Source organism: Cervus elaphus, chromosome 22 (assembly GCF_910594005.1).
Source record: "Cervus elaphus chromosome 22, mCerEla1.1, whole genome shotgun sequence".
Lineage (NCBI taxonomy): Eukaryota > Metazoa > Chordata > Mammalia > Artiodactyla > Cervidae > Cervus > Cervus elaphus.
In genome coordinates, this window is record NC_057836.1 from 7,754,101 (window position 1) to 7,776,484 (window position 22,384).

A 22,384-nucleotide genomic window follows, 5' to 3' on the forward strand; every position below is an offset into this window, starting at 1 on the left:
ATATATCAAAGCATTTGAATGCTTATTCCAGCATTAAAAAAAAAAAAAAAAGGGAAGGGGACTTCCCTTACTGTCCAGTTGTTACGACTCTGTGCTTCCAGTGTAGGGGGCATGGGTTTGAAACCGGGGAACTAGGATCCCAAATGCTGTGTGGAGCGGCTGGGTTAAAAACACAAATAAATACCAAAAGCAAGGTAGAAAACTGGTAGTTTGGGGGATGTGTCTTTTTTAAATTCAGGGACACAGTAGAATAGTGATTTAAAATTTTTTTGAATCTGAATTATCTAGATACAGCGTGTAAACTTGAAAGCCTGCATTTCTTGATATCTCACACCTAGTTGCTTTATTACATTGCTTCCTTGGCTCTTAAAGTAATCCGAGTGTATCTGCAATCCCTATGAGCTTTAAAAAGGACGTCTGGGGACTTCCCCGGCAGTCCAGTGATTAGGAACCTGCACCTTCACTGCAGGGGGCACAGGCTGGACCCCTGGTCGGAGAACTAAGATCCCACATGCTACAGAGCACGGCCCTGTCTTTACGTCAGTCCACGTGGCACCATCGTACCGTAGCTCAAAGAACAGGGCATTAATTAGTCAAAAGCCAAATGTCTTACTGGTAACAGTGATGCAACTCACAGTTCTATTCTTCCACATAAGACCCCTATGTAAGTCAATCACTGCCTACTAGCAAGCACTCAGGATAGAAACTAAGGATGCTAAAGGAATCATGCCACATTTCTCATCTTTCTCAGACAGATCCAATTCTATCAAAGGGTCCTTCAAATTCTACCTCTAGCCACCCAGTCCCATGTATCCATGCCCACTGTCACTGTCTTAATTCAAGTCCCTGATCACAGCTTTTGTAGACTGTATCTAACAGGTTTTCTTGACATCTGTCCTCACTTTTTTCTACTCATAAGGGGGAGAAAACGATGGTTTACCAGATCTTTCATTATCTGCATGAGAATCTGACTACTTCTCCATGGCAGAAGTACTGCTTATCTCCCTTACCCATTAACTGGCAAACCTGAGAGCATGTTTCTTGAATCTCCAACATCTGCTTCAGCTTTTCCCTTTCCCTATAACTAGGCAGTGAGTGGCATACCTTCCTTCCCTATTTTTTGGTTCCTGAATGCTAACCTGTAAAGGAAACAAAATACTAAGTTCACAAAAAGGCAGGGATGATGATAGGGAATGAGACTGAGGGAAGTGGCATTGTTCCAGTGAAAACAAAAAAACAGGCAGCCTCAGTGGGATGCAGCCAGAGTAAAAACGTATTTGGTCTCCGATAACTGGAATTTCCTATGTGAATCTGACCAGTGAAAATGGAGGGATAATCAAATACAAAAACAAGCTTACATGAAAAGTTCCAGTTTCTTTTGGTAGTTTTAAATGGGGCTGGAAGCACTGCTGCTACATATTGCTTTTAAAGTACTAATATTTACACTAACATAGTTCCAACACTGTGCTCGCCTACACTTGGGGGAATTGGATTTCACTTGTGTTTCTTTTTTTTTGTTTTTTTTTTTTGTTTCTTATTAGCATGGAAATCCAGGGTAGATGTAAAACGAAAGCCATTTAAGAGTCCACAATTTATGTAAATAAAACATTGGAATTTGTAAGATGCCTTCATGTCTCTTGTTAAGATGCATAATGTGTTTATCAAGTACATCCTAGTAGAGTTTGGTCCTTCACACATTTGTTCACATAGACATCACCTTGATTGCCTACACCAAGTTTCAACAATTCCTGATGTTGCTTGTTCCCTCAATCACAATGCATAACCTAGAAACTCTAGCAGACCCTGGTCTCAAATATACAGATTGCACTAACTGCCAGTCAGATGGCAGTAATTCATTCCTAACACTTCTGGCCACTGTGACCAACAAAGACCCTCAGGCTTTTTGTGTGCGATCTCCCTCAGAGTTTTGCTGCCTGTGTTAGAAAATAAACACAACCACCCCCCTCACCCCTACTGTTTCTATCTATTCAACCCCCCTACTCTCTCACTAATAGGAAGGGAATATACTGTACTTAATTTCTGCTACACTGTAGTTAGTTATCTCATCTTGTTCCCTTCTCTACAGCTAATGTGATCCAGATGTCCAACTACCTACCACCTACCTGGACCACAGCGATACAGATCTCCACCTCAACTGAAAAGGCAGAGGACCAGGAAGCCACAGACAGTTCTAGGCAACTAAAACCAGAGGAACTGCAGGGGAGTATTTTATCTTTCTTTAAAAAAGAAATCTGACTCTACAGGTTGTTTCTTAGTGTTGGATGCATTAAAAACAGAAACTTAGGGAACACAGCAACACATAAAACACAGGATGGTAACAAACACTGATAAACAGAAAAGCAGTATACAACAATGTGAACAGGTAAGGAATATTTAAGAGACAAGAATCCCGTAACAAGGCTTGCATGTATCAACAGTAATGCACACCAGCAGTAAATGTGAAAATGTGACTCCATGAATCCCCAAATGATAAAAACAAAATTAAACTACATCCTGACCTGGTCTACCTATTGGGTTTGATAAATACATCTATATCCAGTCATCCCCCAGGCACTGTGTCAACTGGTGGGGGGTGGCGGAGGCGGTGGCAGGGTGGTATGTACATTGATAAACAAGGAAGGCTAGGGATCTTTCAGAACTGAAAAGACACCTAATCCTAAGCATTTTCCATACTCACTCCTATGACTCTCACACTACTGATTTAATTCAGGGACCTCACCTCCCCATAGGGACTGTTTTTCAAATTGATACAGCACACCTAAAACCACACCCATCAAGACTGCAAATTTGGGAGTAAGAGTCTCCTTTAAAATCCATCAGGACTTGGCATAAAGACTTGTCTTTTTCTCTCTCAGCATGGATTCTTCCTCTCTGCCTTATATTTAATACTTTTACTTAAACTTTATGGGTTCAGTACTCATATAGGTGATACTCACTTAAAACAAATATTTTAGTAATAAAGTCTTTATATTTGAATTCCCCCTCTCCATGAAAATATAAGCTCCACAGAGACAAAGATTTTTTTTGTCTGATTAATTTACTGCTATATATCCAAACTGAAACAATGCTGATGTAGAAATTTGTGATTTAGATTATAAATAGAACAGTGACCCACTCTCAACCTAGGCATTCTCCTAATGAGCCTTTTCTTATTTTTCTTCACGGCACTATCTAGAATACTATTAATTTACATCTTATGTGTACCCTAGAAAGTAAGTTCCATGAAGTGAGTTTATTCACTGCTCTAGCTTCCGCATCAAAGCTACAACTCAGTAAATATTTGCTCAATCAGTGAAGGTGTAATGTTTGTCATCCCTGCCCCCATATAAACATCAGGAGGGCAGGGACTCTTAATAGGCATATCCCTAGAATCTAGAAGAGGTACTTAATAAATATTCTACCTCTTGTTTCTGGTTCTCATTCCAAATATTTTAAGTAAACCACATCAACACAGCAACATAAAAGTGCCAGAAAGGGAGAACCTAGAGTAGGTAGTTGACACCAAACAGAATCCTAAGTTAAGATGTCTATATCTTTTACCCTGGAGCTATAAAACACACACACACACACACACACCCCACATATATATATTTGAGGGCTTTCATTTATCTACGTGACCTCAGGGTTCCCACTCCCACTTCACCCACGTTTTACTTTCATTCTAGAACTCTCACCATCATGACTCTCGGGAATACGCAAGCCCTGCTGCTGACGTCACTCCCCTCAGTAGAGCACGCTCGCTCCTACTCCATGTGAACACCTCTCCCACCCCCAATGCCACCTTACAAGGGAAGCCCTCTCTTCAGTCAACAAGAACTTAGGGATAACTACATGTCAGAGACTGGCAACTACAGTGTGATGCCATTTCAAGAAAAAGGAATAAAATGGGTAGGAAAAAAGAAAAAAAAAAAAAAAAAGAAAAAAAAAAATGGGTAGGAAAAATATGAAGGAATAAACATCAAATATATGCTGATAAAATTTTAACTATACAGAGTACATATTTAAATGTATTTAAAAATGTATTTAACATTCTCTACTTAATAAGGGTAAGAAAGTAGGCTTTTTAAATAAGAAAAGTCTTTCAAATAACAGCCAAAATCAGGTTAATTAGAACACCTGGAATGTTGGTTGGGGTTTTATGGCAAACTAGTGCATCTTAGGGTTTCCCAGGAGGCTCAGTAGTAAAGAACCTGCCTGCCAATGCAAGAGACGTGGGTTAGATCGCTGGGTTGGAAAGATCCCCTGGAGAAGGAAATAGCAACCCACTCCCATATTCTTGCCTAGAAAATCCCATGCACAGAGGAGCCTGGCAGGTTGGAGTCCATGGGTCGCAAGAGTTGGACATGACTTAAGTGACTAAACAATAATGCATCTTAATATCCATCAACCAATAAGGAAAAAAAAATAACACATCTCTTAAAAACCAGGGACATGGGACTTTCCTGGTAGTCCAGTGGCTAAAGACTCCATGCTCCCAACACAGGGGGCCTGGGTTCAATCCCTGGTCAAGGAACTGGATCCCACATGCCGCAACTAAGAGTTCAAATGTCAAAACTAAGACCCAGGGCAGCCAAATAAATAAATACTTTAAAAAAAAAAAAAAAACAGGGACATTCCAAGCAATGGGAACAAATGAAGTCTATCTGAAGATAGTATAAAATTTGCGACAATAGATCCCTGGCATATAATATGTGGGAAATGCTACGTAACATAAGATTAAACATGAACAGTCAAGAATAAATGAATAACCCCAGGCCCTCCTCCTCCACCCCTGGAACACTCAAGATATACTGACAGAGCACACAAACCGAAACCGCACTCACCTTAAGAGGCTGGGGGCCTCTCAGTCCTGTCTGTCCTCCCATTTGGGGAGAGCCTTGCTGCAGTGGCTCAGTCATTAAGTTGCCAGCATTTCCCATGCCTGGGTTTGGGTACTGCATATTAGGTCGCCCCCGGCCTGCTCCAATTGAACCGTTCATGACTTGATTAGGCATCATCCCCTGTCCATTGCCGGCAGTCAACATTCCAGGATTCATGGCAGCATTCATCCCTGTGTTCATTCCCATGGCAGGCTGATTGACGGGGCTGCTCATCATACCTGCTGCAGATGGTGTGGGACCCTGATTTGGTCCACTAGTGCCCATCCCCATGTTGGGAGAAGTCAAGCCTGCCTGGGCCATTGGGCTTTTGACCATGCTATTTATCAAACCTAATCCAGGACTGTTCTGTTGGGCTTGGCTGGCCATGCCTTGGCCTGGGCCACCAACCCCCATATTGAGGTTAGGGGAACTACCAGACCGTAGCAATTCTGACAGTTGTTTATGTTTAGAGGCTGCATCTTGTACTATGCCAAGACTTGTCTGAAGCTGACTAATATCACCACCATTGGTTAGTCCCAATTCTGTAGAGTTGATTAATTCATCTGGTAAGTCGTGCTCCAAGTCAAATAGAGAGCCGAAATCTAAAAACAAAGAGGAAAGATAAAGGTTAAAGTATGACAGTCAAAATTACAAATTTCTCTATACTTGTTCTTGATAAGCATTAAATATAATTTCTAAACCTCACTCCATGGAATACTATCTATTTGTATTAGGTTTTCATGTTATACTAAAGTTTTATTTTACATATTTGTGTGTGTGTGTACATATAAAATATATATAAGAGTACTATCATGCCAAGTTTATTTTTTTTTTTTAACAAGTTTAAACATTTATAAACTGTACCTAAAATAAAACCAAAGAAGAACACATCTTAGTGTGATATGCATTACGAGTCGCTGGAAGTTTGTATTGACAGTCATGAAAAAGATATACAATTAAAATTGTTTACTATTCCAGAATTTCTTAAAAGGGGTTAAAATAACTAATCTATACACAGACTAAATCCAGAATCTATACACAAACTAATTCAGAATGAAACAAAAGATTAAAAATATAATAATTATAAAAAAGACAACTGATTAAAAAAAAAAAAAGATCTACTCTTTGTAGACCACTCAGCGTAAGCTCCAGGAAGACAGGGGCGGCTTACCTCTAACTGCTATCACACAGCGCCTACCACAAAGCTGAATGAAGTTGTGTTCACCTGACTTCAAGCCACAGATTAGTTTTCCTTAACCAAAATCTAGCTGAGTAAGATATGAAACCATGCGTCTAGTTCCTTCACCAACCTACAAACCATTACCACTCCATCTCTGCCCTACCCCCGTGCCAAAAAGAAGATGCGAAAATTATAGATTAACTTAGGGTCCCTTGTCCTCGGCACCACTAAACATTCTAGGCTAGATAATTCTGCTTGTGAGGAAGGAAAAATTGTCCCGTGCACTGTACTCAGCAAATCCCTGGTCTCTCCTGTTTATGCTAGTAGTACCTCTAACCCATTTGTGACAATCAAAAATGTCTCCAGATATCACCAAATGTGCTTTGGAAGTGCAAAACTGTCCTTGGTTGTTGACAGTATTAATTCATTATATGCTGATGGTGGAATGTTTCCTTGTGTACTCCAGGGGGACAGTAGAATGAAAGCTGCTCAAAAGTATTGCAGTGTTATGTAAATAAAGGACTGAGGTGTTTTGCATTTTAATTCTCCAAGTATTTTTAACATTAAAAGGGCACTGCTGAACTTACTTGGTGGTCCAGTGATTAAGAATCTGCCTGCCAGTGCAGGGGACACGGGTTCCATCCCTGATTGGGCATGGGGGCATCTAAACCTATGAGCTGCAACTACTGAGCCCAAATGACACAATTAGTGATCCCAGGTGTCCTAGAGCCTGTGCTCAGCAATGAGAGGCCACTGCAATGAGAAGCTCCAGCACCACAACTAGAGAAAGACTGCACAAAAAGGTAAGAAAAACCAGTGCAGCCAAAAATAATTTTAAACAGAAAAGGTCCTACTGGGTATTTAAAAAGGAAATATAGTTGAACCTATAACTGATAATCCTCTTAAAGATAATTCATCCAAAGACAAGATACCACTTTAATAATGATCTTCTTGGTCTAATTACCCTCAGGTTCGTAAGTATAATTCTTCCTCTATGTGAACTTCCTGTTCTTTTTCACTCTGTCATGGCACTGAAATTACATGTGTGTCTCTTTCTCTTCCTCCTCTCCTTCCATCTTTTCCCCACCACCACCCCTCACCCCACCTATGCACCCAGACTGTACTCTGGGAATGACATGTGTTACTTACATACCAACTCCTTAAAGGGTGATATTTTAGTTGAACTGAACTGTACCTCAGGATCTCAGGACGTGATTTAGAGTACAGAATTATTTTCTTTCCTTCTGAAAAATCATGTGGCCCTCCATCATAAAAATAAACTATCTCATGAATAGTTTTGGAATATAAATAAGGTTTCAAATAAAATTTACCTGACATCACTACTCAAGACAACTGCTTAATACAATTATATATTTCCTTCATTTCCTTCTATTTACATAATTCACAACACTGGAATCATACAAACTTTTAAGCAGCTTTGCATTCTACTGTCCCCGTGGAGTACACAAGGAAACATTCCACCGTCAGCATATTTTTAGTGTTTAGGAAAAAATAATCTCTACCTTTAGAAATTTAAAATATACACATGGGGAATTCCCTGGCAGTCCAGTGGTTAGGACTCCAGGTTTTCACTGCCTGGGTTCAATCCCTGGTTGGGGAAATAAGGCCCCACAAGCCTTGTGACAAGGCCAAAAACATAAAAAGTAAAAAATACACACATACATAAGCGACAAATTAAAGGACAAATCACAAGAAACTGAGTAACAATAAGAATACATTTCAAAACTTTAAAGCTAGAGATCAACAAATATCCAAGATATTTGAGAAAAATAGTAAGAACATGATGATCAAATACAAAAGCAATGCAACAACAACAACAAAAAAAATGGAGAGGTTATTAACAAAGCTAGAAGTTGGTTCTTTGAAGAGAGTAATAAAAGATAAACTTCTGGGAAAGTTAAGGGGAAAAGACAATAAGAGAAAGTGGCATTACGAATCAATTTTATACCAAAAAAACTGGAGACAAAATTAATAAATTCCTGTTAAGCACTCAATAAACCTCAATCAAAAAGAAATTATATGTATCCCTGCATCTCCAACAAGTCAATGGTAGAAGTTACCAAGAGATTCAACAATATATCGTTTGAATACCTGATTCAACCCAACTGCGGAAATACATTTTGAGAATCAAGATAATACAAATACTGATTAATGGATAATATTGAGAAAATCATTAATTTTGTTGGGTATGACAACAGAATAGTTATTAAAATAAATCCTAGGAGATACATATTTAAGCATTTCTAGTGAAACAAGAAGTCTGGGATGTACTTTTTAAAACTCCAGCAGAAAAAACAGAAGTGGGGAGGGGACAAAATTGTTAGTAACCTGAAGTAACAGACACATGGGAATTCTTTTTTCTATTAAATTGAATTCTTCCATTTAAAAAGTTTAAAAGGAAACATAGAAAGCCTGAATATTTCTATTACTATCAAAGAACCATTGCTTAATTTTTCCTCAAAGACCAAATATAAGTATTTTGCAGGCATGTCCTACTGAACTTTCAAGGAAAAGACAATTCAATCTCACACAAATACTTCTAGAAAACAGAAATACTCTAAAAGGTACACATGGCCAGTACAAGAAAAGAAGGTCATGAACACAGGAGCAATTATCCTTAAAAAAAAAGCAAACCAAATTCATCAATGTCTTAAAGGTGTAATATCATGATCAAGTTGGGATCATCTCAGGAATCCAGGAAAGAGAGGTTTGCATATTCACCAGAGTAACAGAGAAGAAATAAAACATTTGGTTCAATGACTGTAATAAAAGCACTGGATAAAAGTCAATACCTAATCACAATTTTAAAAACAAAACCACAGCAATCAAAACCTGATAAGAAAAAGAACAGACACACGTATAACTGAATCATTTGCTGTACGCCTGAAACTAACGCAACAGTATAAATCAACTATGCTCTCGTCTGCAGTTGTGTCTGACTATTTTTGCGACCCCATGGACTGTGGCCTGCCAGGCTCCTCTGTGGGAATTTTCCAGGCAAGAATACTGGAGTGGGTTGCCATTTCCTTCTCTAGTGTATCTTCCCCATCCAGGGATTGAACCCACATCTCATTCATTAGCAGGTGACTCTTTACCACTGAGTCACCAAGGAAGCCTGTGTAAATCAGTAACACTCCGATATAAAATAAAAAATTTAAAAAAAGACACACACACACACACACAACTGATAAGAACTTCCTTAAATTGATAAAACGGGCTCTTCCAAAACCTAAAAACTGACAGCAATTATGGATAATGCACCAACATTAAAAATAGCCTCATTAGCACCAGAGCAAGACAAAGATACCCAAAACCACCACTTCTAGTCAGTGCTGAACTGGAGTCTCTAGTCAAAGCAATAATATGAGAAATATTCATGAGTCAAGACTGAAAAGGAAGAAACATAACCTACTGTATGCAAACAATACACCTGTCAACAGTGAAACTCCAAAGCAAATAAGTGGAAATAGTAAGAGGTTAGCAAATTAAATTGCATTTCTGCATATCAGTAAAAAATGATTAGAAATAATTTAAGAAATTGGGGGGGGGGATCTGACAATAGTAGTAGAAGATATATGTTAACTATGAAACTAAAGACCACCTAAATAAACAGAATAACATCACAAAAAATATGGGTACAAATCCTCAATATTATATAAAGACATCAATTCTTCCCCAATATTGACCTACAGATTCAATGCAATGCCAATCAAAATTCTAACCAGGGGACTTCCCTTACAATAATGAAAACAAATTTTTATAAGGCACTTCCAATGTCATATTGTTTGCGGTTCCTCAATAAATACATTATTCTCATTAATCCTCCAAGAACCTCAGAAGTAGTTAAAAGCCACATATAGAGAGTTCATTGAGGAGAAATCAACTTCAGTAATATAGAATCCTTACTCTAGGCCCTCGTCTTGAGGATTTAATTTAACCTGTACTACAGTCAAATCTGCTGCACTTGGTTACTGTTGCAAAATATTCAACATCTCATTACAAAATTAGGTTCCACTGTGAAGCAGACAGGAAAGTAAACATTGGTAGACCTTGATAATGGTTATAGGGTTGTTCTTTTAATGGCAATCCTGTATTTTCAATAGACCTAATTCAGTGATCACTACAAAAGATCCACTCAGGTTCAACTCAGTCTGATTCAAGTACTCCTATTTTCTAAGATGGTTCACTGTTACAACCTCAACTATGTACTTCCTATCTTCTACCTTTTGTTATAGCTAAATATTTGTGTGCATCTTCTTTACCAAATTTTAAGTATTGAAAGATAAGGGTCTCATTTAACATTTACATTTCCCACAGCACCTCAAATATACTCAATAAATGAATATGATAATAAACGTTTCCAGTAATTCCGCAATTGCACACTATATTTACATCTGATTGGGTAATTCACAAATTTATAAAAGTTCTCTTAACCTTTCCTTAAAACTTGTTATTTTCAATGACTATATTAATTAAATTTGGAGGACTAGAGTGTCATGGGCTTCCCTGGTGGCTCAGTGGTAAAGAATCCACCTGCCAATCCAGGAGACACAGGTTTGATCCCTGAATCCAGAAGATCCCACGTGCTACAGGGTAACTAAGCCCCTACACCACAACTACGGACGCCCGCACACGTACAGCCCATGCGCCACACCCGAGACGCCACTGCAGCAAGAAGCCTGTGCACTGCAACTGAGCAGCCCCGCTCACCGCAATCAGAGAAAAGCTGGCACGGCAAAGATGACTCAGAAGGGTTGTATCTACTTTGACCCACGACTAAACATATCTTACTATTTCATTTGATTACCACTGACTGTCCTGAGCTGGTCTGATTGTGCCTCAGAGTTCTGCACATTTAGAATTCCCAAATGCCATCAGCCATCACTGGTACCTACCTAACAGCACAGTTCAAGGGGTCCAAATACCTGGGGTTTAAACCTAATTTTTACAAGCTGACTTAATTTACCAATTACTTTCCAACTGAGCTCATGTTACCTCTTCTATCAAAAGGCTACTTATTCTACTCCCATGAATGAATGGAGTTTTTTTTAAAGAACTCATGAGATGGTGCTTACATATTAAAAAAGTAAAATTCCAAAGTACTTATGTACTTATGTGTCTATAAAAAATGTGTAAATTCATTAACCCAAAAGTTATATACCAGGTGGGACTGAGCAAAGGATCCTTCAGGATCACCTAGCAGTGTTTACTTGGAAACAGACAAAATTTAAAAGCAGGACCATATTGGGCTTCCCAGGTGGCGCTAGTGGTAAAGAACCCACCTGCCAATGCAGGAGACTCAAGAGACACGGGTTCAATCCCTGGGTCGGGAAGATCCCCTGGAGGAGGGCATGGCAACCCACTCCAGTATTCTTGCCTGGAGAAGCCCGTGGACAGAGGAGCCTGGTGGGTTGCAGTCCAGGGGGTCGCAGAGAGTCAGACACGACTGAGCGACTGAGCACAGAAGGGACGTACTGGGTGGGGAGGAACTGGGAGAGGGAAGACATTCTCCTCAGGGCTCTCAGAGAACACTGCCCCTCCCAAGGAGGGCCCAAGATTAGATATTACTGATTCTCCCATTTTATAGGTGCAGTTAGTGATACCTCACTGGCTTCCCTCAGACTGTACTATTTTGTTACTGAATAGGGACTCTAATAGAGTCCCTGGATTCCAGCTGAATGTTCTATGTAAGTAAGCAAATAGACTTCATTTTTAGCAGTTGTTTTAGAGTAGCAGTGAACATTATGAGAACTATAACTTTTCTGAACATTTTTAAACAAAACTTAAATATTTACAGACTAAAAAAATTACCAAACTGTTATGAGCTCTATACTGGTGAGTTAAGAGGTGTGCTCAGTCACACCTGACTCTTCTGACCCTTTGTACTGCAGCCAGCCAGGCTCCTCTGTCCATGGGGTTTTTCAGGTAAGAACATGGGAGTGGGTTGCCATTTCCTTCTCCAAGGGATCCTCCCAACCCAAGGATCAAACCTGTCTCTCCCGCATTGCAGGCAGACTCTTTACCTGCTGAGCCATCAGGGAAACCCCAAAGGGTTAAGAGTACTAAAGCTCAATAAATGTAACATGAGGGTTTTATTTAAGCAATCAACCTTCCAATCTTTCCCCATTAGGTCCTTCTGCAAGGGGCTTCCCAGAAAAAAACCTGGTTGCAAGTTCATGAGCAGCATATAGGAAAAAGATGACTAAAAATGAGAGATTATATCTTTAACTAGTTTGTCATAAACAGAAATAAACCCAATGGTCTAAAACTAGTGGAAAAGCAAATCCCAAACAAAAAGTAGTATATATGAAGATGCAAGGGAAAAATAATTAAAATTTAAATGTCAGGATTTAAACAAATACTGAACAGTGGGTTTCAATATTGACCAGCCTCAATCCATGACTCTCACTAAGCTCCTCAGCTTCTTTCTTTTCCTTCAAGGAAAGGAAAAATACAAAGGTTCAAATAATCACCTTTTCAGGCCCCCATCTCAACTTGTCCTTCACAGGGATTAGTTCAGATCAGCTGAATAAAATTTACGTATTCAACAAATAAAAGCAGCAACCTAGAGGATCCTTAACGTTAATACCTTGGGATTTTTACTGTAAAGAGAAAAATTTCCCAACTGAAGAATTTTAAGCAAATTATGACATGAACAAAGGGCTTCCCTGGTAGCTCAGCTGGTAAAGAATCCACCTGCAACGCAGGAGACGCCAGTTCAATCCCTGGGTTGGGCAGAAGGGATATGCTACCAACTCCAGTATTCTTGGGCTTCCCCGATGGCTCGGCTGTTAAAGAATCTGCCTGCAATGTGGGAGACCTTGGTTCGATCCCTGGGTGGGGAAGATCCCCTGGAGAAGGGAATGGCTACCCACTCCAGTATTCTGGCCTGAAGAATTCCATGGACTTAATAGTCCATGGGGTCGCAGAGTCAGACACGGCTGAGCGACTTTCACTTTTCAGGATATAAACAAATCTGCATGCTCTAGCCCCCTCAAAGATGAAGAATAAATCGACAGACAAGTCTACAGTAAGGCAGACTGGTGAGGAGGCTGCTGCTAAAGGGGCATCAAAGAGGTCTATCAGAAGAACTCTCTAACTATAGTTAGGGGGTTATGGAGAGAAAAAGAGAAGAATGACTCTGAAGTTACTGTCTTGGATAACCTGAACATGCCCGTATTTAACTGACAACGATCTTACCAACAAAGGATGCTAAATTCAACACCCTCCTCCAGCCCATCTACTAGGAATACTGTCCTGGAAACCAGGTTCCAAGAAGGCAATGTTCGTGGTGCTCCATGCTTGAGAGAGAATTCACTGAAGATAGATAAAAGGTGACAGTTGGAGGTCTAAGTTAAGAGCAGTGAAGCACATAAGCCAGACTGCAGTGGATTGAGAAATAGGAGGTTAAGATAGTAAATGATAGAGAGAACTTTTTCTAGATACTAAGGTAAGCTTCTAACATATTTAAATTACTGACTCCCCTTTCTCTTTGATTAGAAATGTACAAATCTGAAATTTATCCCGTTACCTTTAAAGTATCCCATGACAAACACTGTAGAACAATATCACGAACAACTTGAAATGATGAACTCACTATTCGGTAAGGCATTTCGGGCTTACTTTCCAAAGTATCAACATCAACAGCAAGCTACTTCTATCAAACAGTTTATTGAGAAGTTTCCATATACAGTTCTCAGATGCTCAAATACAAAAGGACTTTGAGTAAAATGCTTCTTCGGGACTTCCCTGGAGGTCCACAGTTAAGACTCCACACTTCCACTGCAGCGGGTTCGTTTCAACCCCGGGTTGGGGAAATAAAGATCCCAAATGCCAGGCGATGTGGTCAAAAATAATGTTTCTTCACCCGAGTATACATTCAGTCCAAACATGGTGACACAAAATGTGGCTAACAGGACAGATTTAAATCTGGTTTGAAAAGTTTAGCATAATACATTAAGCTTATCCAATGGACCGTGGATAAGAAAAATTTGACAATTCAAACAAAAACAAATTTGGACTGAACATGTAGGAAACTAGTGTTGAGTCAAAACACCCTTTCATTCTTACATTCTGATTCTGTACATCACCCTTGGTGTCTTCTATATTCCTGTGGTCCTCACAGCAGATTTAGCTGTATCATCTCTTGTACAATAAATAGTTAGCTGAGAAATTGGGCAAACATTCACTACCGTGAAATATATAACTGAAGTATAACTTTCAAAATTAGGGTTACTAACAATATAATCCCAAACACTGGATTGTCTGAGTATAAAGAAAAGTTTAAAGCTACAAACTAGGATGCAAAACTGAAATAATTTTGGCTCAAAATCTAATTCTACTGCATAAGAGAATTTCTTGCACTAATTTTTTTTTCCCATTTAGAAAGTTCAAACTTTATTTGCTGAATAAACAGGCTTATTTTTTGTACTTCAGGTAAGCTGAATTCAAAAAAAAACTCAGTTTTCTTAAGCTGTGTACATTTAGCGAAATACCTGTACAAAGTATTCTAAAACTAGTCAATTTGCAAGTATCTGCTTAAGGACAGAATCTATCCATCTACTCCTTTAAGCTAGCTTTCTCTGTGATATTAAAGGACTTCCCTGGTGATATTAAAAGTGCCTTTAAATGAATGTACCATCCAGATCTCAAAACCTTTCTTTCATCCCCGTGGTGGGGCCAGAGGACGTGTAGGAATGGGACAAGTTAAGAGTGGAGAGGAACTGAGCCACAGCAAACTGAAGGGGGGCCAGGTGAGTGACGAGGTGGTCAGAGATCTGAGGTTTTAAAAAAATAAGGATTGGAGATGAAAGTCAAATCTACAGAACTTTAATAATTCTGAAAACAGTTTGGCTAGATATGAAACTATCAATCTCACAAAGATCTCTCCTTAATGGTTTGGGGCACTTCTATTCTTAAATTAACTCAGCTGTTTTGGGTGCTTAAAAAAGCACAATGTTGGCCTTTAAAATCGAGGCAATTTTGTAAACTTCATGATAAATAACTTCTATTCAGTACTGTAATTCAGAAGTATTTTACTACTCTGTAGATGAAGCAGAATTAATCTAACCATAAAAACCCACCTGTCAAGGAAAAGATCACAGACACTCAAAACTACAACACTGAATTTAAAGGAACACTAAAAAATGTAATGAAATATCCACAGTGGGGGTTCTGTGGTGGCTCAGTGGTAAAGAACCTGCCTGCCAACACAGGAGACATAGGTTCAATCCCTGATCTGGGAAGATCCCACAACTAAGCCCACACACTGCGACTACTGAGCCTGTGCTCCAGAGCCCGAGCACCACAAGTGCGGAAGCCCATGTGCGTGCACCCTAGAGCCCGACTCTGCAACAAGAAGTCACTGCAACGAGGAGCCTGCACAGTGCAGCTAGAGAAAAGCCCTTGCAGCAACAAAGACCCAGCACAGCCAAAAACTATATTAAAAAAAAAAGAAATATCCACACTGGAAAGACAGATAAGACTTCTAATACTTCATGAAACATCTGTAAGTTATACAAGTTTGATAAAAGACGACAATCAATATTAAGTTTTACAGATCACACAGCTATGCATGTTGGCTGGTGCTGAATTTCGAAAGCCAACAGGCAAAAGCACATATTAATTTTCAAAATATGCATTCTTAACAGTCTTGCAACCATGACATCAAAAGGTGTACCTATATTTTGGGAAGTGACTGACCTGAAGTTTTATTCTTAACACTAACACATTTATGATATTTCTCGGCGTGAAATTAAAAAGATGAGGACTCTATTATTTTCATTTCAATAAATACCCACTTTCCCAATCAACTCAATTACATGTTTATATTAAGCCTAAACGGCATGCTAACTTAACCACCACTGATCACGTCTTGATTTTGAGCACAGTAACGTCTTGGGAGAAGCTTTGCTCTGAGGGCTGGGTTTGTTTGCCTAATTGGAGTTTGTTTCAAGGGAATGCCTAAGGAGCTCATAGAGAAGCTTTCATACCCTTTTCTTTAAAAAAAAAAAGCCTCCTAGAAATTGTACATCTGTAAAGAAAAAGAGGAGCTTGACTTTTTTAATCAGCTGTATTTTCTACATGTATGACAAACAAGTGGTAACAAAATTTGGATCTTAAGAAAATAAACAATTCACTTTGGTAATTACAACTTACCAAAACCCTCAAAGACAAAAGGTATGTGTATGTCCAAGAGACAAATGACAAATCCTAGGTCTTTCAGCCATTAGGTTCAGTCGCTGCTACCGATTCTGTGCAAGGTCACTAGAACTACTCTTTCCCTGACCATGTCACTATTCATATTTATCTTTTTCAAAATAGGACCCTAACATCCTTTTCCATCTGTCTCCTACGAAAACATTCCACCACATAGTCTGTGTTCCTGTCACATATAAACTACTTATGTTTGTTCCACCTGAAATACCATTCCAACTTCGCCTACTTCTTGGTTTTTTTTTTACTGCCCCATGCAGTTTGCAAGATCTTAGTTCCCTGCTGAGAGACTGAACCCAAGCCCTCGACAGTGAAAGTGCGCAGGAGTCCTAACCACTGGACCGCCAGGAAATTCCCAACTTTCCCTACTTCTAAGAAAAGGTAGGTCATGCTCTCCTACCCTTATTCAAATATACATTTCCTCTATGAAGTTTTCCCCTAATACTTCAAATCCATTTTGTCATAAACAATCCCTGGATTTACCTGGTGGCACAGTGGGTAAGAATTCACCTGCCAATGCAGGGGACACAAGTTTGATCCCTGGTCTAGGAATATTCCTCATGCCTTGGAGCAACTAAGCCCCCATGCTGCAATTACTGAGCCTGTGAGCCCCAACTACTGAAGCCCACTCAACCTAGAGCCAGCAAGTAGCAACTCCTGAGCCCATGCACCTAGAGCCTGTGTTTCCCAACAAGAGAAGCCCCCGCTCCCTGCAATGAGAAAGCCTGCCTGCAGCAACAGAGACCCAGTGTGGCCAAAAACAAAGAATAAATATAGCAGTGTGTACATGTCAAGAAAGAAGTAATCCCTATCCTCTGCCTTCATCTAACCCATTTTAACAACTTGTATCAGAGTATAACTTACGGGAAAACTGTGTAGATACGTATACCAATTCCACCAGATACTAAAGGCTTTGAGACCAGACTGCATCTTGCTTTGTCTTTATGTGCGAACATTTGTAACTTGGTAGGCAGTCAATGTTTGTTAGCTGAAATGAAAGGTTCTTCAAATGAAAATAATGACTACTCAATTCAGGAGAATTGCACAACTTCAAAATGTGCAAAACTTAACTCATCAAAACCCCTCCCCCATCCATATCCACACACATCTCTTCCTATGCTTGCTGTCTCAGTAAATGACATCCTCATCAATCCTGCTGCCCAAACTTGAAATCTGGGAATTTCCCTCTCTGGCAATATCCTGACATCTAATTAATCACCAAGCTCTGCTGATCACCCATGCCCCCTCAAACCTCACTTCTTTTCATCTACTAATCCAGGCCACTCTAATCACAGCTGGAATTCTGAAACAGTTATCTCGTTGGTCTCCCTATTTTCTCCTTTTCCTTTCCAAACCATTCCTCATTTGTCAATCATCTAAGCCTTAGACTCTAAGGTACAATTCTGTCTATCCATTTAAAAAAGCTAAAATGGAAAGTCTAAACTCCAGTAAGCAGTAACGCCAGATAAGTCCTGTATGACTGGCCCCTTGCTAACCTATGCAGCTATATTTCTTGCTCTCCCCCAACTAGATGAAATGCATAGATTCCCTGACAGACCAGACTCTTCTCCTCAACCTGGGCTCACTCTTAGCAACCCTGTCTATCCTTCAAATCCCAAGATCAGATTCCAGTTTCTTCAAAGACAGCCACCAGAGCAACAGTAGCTACAGGTTAGGTAACCCCGTTTCTCCCACTGTACACTGTACTTCCCAAATACAATACTGGCCCCATTGGACTCAAACGTTGTTCTCCTTCCCTAATCTGCAAACCGAGGGGTCCATGATGTTCTGGATTACCACAATATTCCTCATTCTGAGGATAAATGCCCAGCACACAGAAAATGTTAGTCCAACACAGGACAACTAACTGGCAGCCTGTCAACTCTTTTAAACTAGTATTTTTCAAATACTAGTCATGAGCCACAAGCCATAGTGGGTCATGAAATCAATGTAGTGGATCACAACCACCACTTTTTTAAAAAAATAAAAAACAGAAAATATCAAGTAGATCACAAGAAGTAAGGGTAAGCAGGATAAGTACTGTTTGTTCACTTGCTGAGACAGGGTCTCTGGTTCTCCACATAAAATGTATTGCTTATTGAGTGTGGCCAAAAATACTGAAAAGCTGTACCCTGCTCCTTCTACTTTTCTTCCTCCTCCTTTAACAAAGTTTTAAGACCCAGATAAATAAAAAATAATGCTCAACCACACAATTTTTTAGAAAAAAAGACATTCTTACCTTGAGCATTTCCAGTAAGAACAATCTGCTTTCTTAATTGCCTTCAATATGTGACAGTATATATATACACACTCATAATCTCTGCTGCCATATTCTTATATTCTCAAAAAACTTCACATTTGAGTAGATGATGTATAGGCTAACTCTGCACCATTAAGTCTTACTTTTAAGACTACTCTCTCAACTTCATGCATTTGGTTTTATCTTCAGCCAACCTATCTGTATCTCCATTAAAAAATATACCTAGTACTGCTTTTTGGGGGTATATTTAGCAGTAAGGTTAAAAACACTTAACACTTAATGAGCTCATACTATATTACAGCAAGCACCATCCTAAGCATTTTTAATATTTATTTATTTCATTTAGTTATTTGGCTGTGCCTAGTCTGAGTTGCAGCATGTAGGGTCTAGTTCCTCAACCAGGGATCGAACCCAGGCTGCCTGCACTGGGACCACGGAGTCTTAGCCAGTGGCCCACCAGGGAAGTCTCTATTCTAAGCATTTAATAAAGAGAACTCTCATTTATTCCTCACCACAATCCTACACATTGAGTACTACAAGTGAGGAAGCTGAGACAGACAGATTAAGTAAGTAACTGGCCTAAAGTCCACAGTTAATAAAGGCATGTCCGGGATTTGAACTCCACTAGTTGGACTCTAAAACCCATTCTCTCAACCACTCACTTTCCCAGTGGTTTAAATTTTACTTTTTCCCCCAGTAGTTTAAATTTTACACTCTCAACTAAATTACTCCTAATTGCCTTTTGGGGAATTTATTTTAAAAGATCTACATGTAAAAACAAATGATATCCAAATTGTTCAGAATAGGCCTTAAAACCTCAATATTTATTCTCTTAAATCTTTTCTGAGAACTGAGCAGTAATAAAAAATTTTCCCATTAAAATTTCAGAAGAAAACTACTATCCATCTAATGAAAAAAAAAAAAATCTGCAATAGCCAATGTTTTAAATATTTTACACGTGGCATAATTTAAGTTTCAGCTTGCCCATTAATTTCTCTTAACGCCTGCCATAGTTAAAAAATAAATAAATAAATAAACTTCAGAAATTCTCAAAGGAGGCAACCGTAAAATTTAAATCACACTAAACAAGATGTCTTATTTTTCCATTAATTGTTGGATGTAAGAACTGGCAGAAAACTCTTGAATTGTTTTTGTAAATACACCAGGAAGAAGCTTTTTACACTCCCACTTGTATCTGCAACATTCTTCCTACTCTTTTTTTCTTTTCTATTTACCGCTTACTATTCTTACAAACCCCACTATGCACTAATATTTAACTTTTTGTTTTAATTCCCCTCCGTTTTACAGAACAGACAAAGGAGAAGGTTCAAAAGCAAAGTAAAACAGAAAACAATGCCAAAAGGCAACCAAGGCAGAAACCCTTTCCTCCCACCCCTTCATCCAATCACTGGACATGGCAATGCATTTCTTACCTCCGCAAAAGAATATGAACTCTGGCTGAAAAAGGGAACCCTTACTGTAACACACACAAGATTTACAACTTAACAAACGTCACCTTATCTCACTATCAACCACAGACAACTTTCTGGGAGCCCTATAAATGAACTTACAAAGTCCTATGAATAAGCAATTGCCAGAGTTTAAGGCACTTAAAATGTTTTGCAATTTAACTTAACACAAGATCAGCAATACTTTGCTGGACTGAGCAGCCAAAACTCAAAAACTTCAGAAGCAGAACTCTCAAGCAAACCTTCATGCTCCCAAAATAAAATTAAAACATAGTATCACAGGTGTAAAAGCTAAAAAGGAAACAGTCTCCAATCAAAAATATTTTCTTTGATGATAAACCACTAAGAGACAATGGTATCCTGAGAAAGAAACAGACACTTAAAAAATCCTTGCCACACACACAAAAAATCCTTTGCGTACCATAATCTAGTGCTCAATGCAGCTATAGCTGTCCTTTGCTTTCAAAATGAAAACAGGCATAAAATCCAAGCCAATTCTGACACAGAGTACACTGTAGAGCCACTAAAAAAATACACAAAACTTAATGCATCAAGACGAGAAGGAGCTTTAATCCTACCAAAGATACCAGATCATGCTGTTATGCCTCTTTCCAGATTCTGTCCACACAGCATCAAGTGTACACAAAGCAGTGCTAGAACATGTCCAGTGAGCAACGAAGGCAACCTAACATCCCCATCATTCCCGTCACTCAAGGTATTACCAGAACAGGTTCAAGAAATATTTTCAGGACTTACATATTAACTACTCTGGTCAATAATTTTACCAAAACAAATTTTTTTACAAATACTTTTATGATGCAGGGTGGTAGCAGATGTGGTAGGACAGAAAATCATTCGATTTCTCAAATAGTTCTGATCCAACCATACCAAGTTACATAAAAATTTCAACGGATCGTGTGCGAATATTGAGACAGGAACATAAAGATGCAAAAGCTGTAACTCTCTTTCTCCTCATTTTGACATCTAAAACTTTAACTTAATTCAAGCTACTATAATCAACCTGGAAAATTTTTTAGAAGAATCTCTGAGAATTAAATAAGTCATTTTCATTCTGCATCAGTGGATAACCTTAGAAGTTCAAATTTGGAGATTCAAGCACTAATTTGTTTTATAATGCTTTAGCACGTCAACCCAATTGGGTTCCAACTTTCTTCCCTATAAAACTGGCACACGCAAACACTCTTGGCAGGTACACATACACTACTAAAACTGCAAGCCTCAATCATTTAAAAAAAGTTTCTGGAGTCTAGAATTTGGGGATCATTTTGAACAGTTCTAGATAAAACCAATCAGTAAGTACTGAGGAATTATTACATTCACTTTTAAAAACTACCTAGGATGGCAACTCTAAAAATGCAGAAGTTGCAAGTTTAAAATGTAAAGTTTTAAAGAGTGAAGTGTTACTATTAAAGTTGCCTGCAAACCTAAAACTACACCGTGCTGGATGCAAAAACAATCAATCGATAGAAATACAATGGTGCCCAATGTGAAGTTCACAGGAGGACAGTATATTCTTAATGCTCATTCTCCTTCCTCCAGCCCCAGTCAAAAAATCCAGACTGGTTAGCATTAAAAATTAGACAACCAAACAATTCCTGGATTAGATAGAATCTTAAGCGGGGTGGGGGTACAAAAATCAATCTTCACTACAAAATTTAGAGAAAAGTAAGATAAACTCTTAATACTGAGTTAAATCTCAATGTTGAGGATTTTTATATAAAAACCTACTTGATACATTTAGTACTCTTACAATTATTCACTGGTATTTCAAGTAGCAAATCAGTTTCTGTGTTTAAGTCAGGTGAAACACTACCAAAAGAAGTTAAAGTTACCAAGTACACAGATCAACCTGAACAGAAGTATCTGAACAACAGAGCACAGTCTCCCTTTCAGGCTTTGCATTACTCCCAAGACTAAACTGCTTAAATGAGGAATTGGCAAAATAGTACAGGTAAAAAGTTTTCTTTACAATATCCCCAGTCCCTGGCTAACTCAAATCTATTACCATATTACACAAAAACTATAGAGCAAAAACTACCACAGTACACAAAAACTAAAGAAACAACACAAAAATCTACAGGTGGACAATGAGTCTAAAGGTAATCTGAAAGTCCTCCCGAGCGACATTTTAACAAGCGCAAAGGAATACGATACTCGATATGTGTATGAATTCTGAGGAAAAAAACAGGTTTAAAAAAAATCCCTTAAAAAAAAAATATCCCGGAAGACTACAGAAACTTCAAGGAATGAGAACAGATCAAAGTTCATGCACTGTCAATGTTACAAGCCTGAAGCAGAGGAACTCTGCAAAAATCCTCAATCTTTGCAGGTTATCTTA

The 22,384-nt window shown here is 38.8% G+C and overlaps 1 protein-coding gene across 2 annotated transcripts in view; it reads right to left on the reverse strand.

Moving 5' to 3' along the window:
- The window catches only part of EP300 (E1A binding protein p300), a 66,011-nt gene that overhangs the window by 40,913 nt on the left and 2,714 nt on the right, over window positions 1-22,384 (reverse strand). For both annotated transcript variants that reach the window (XM_043880878.1, XM_043880877.1), the window contains exon 2: window positions 4,845-5,482. In XM_043880878.1, coding sequence (XP_043736813.1) covers window positions 4,845-5,482 — 638 coding nt within the window. The remainder of the gene's footprint in view (window positions 1-4,844; window positions 5,483-22,384) is intronic.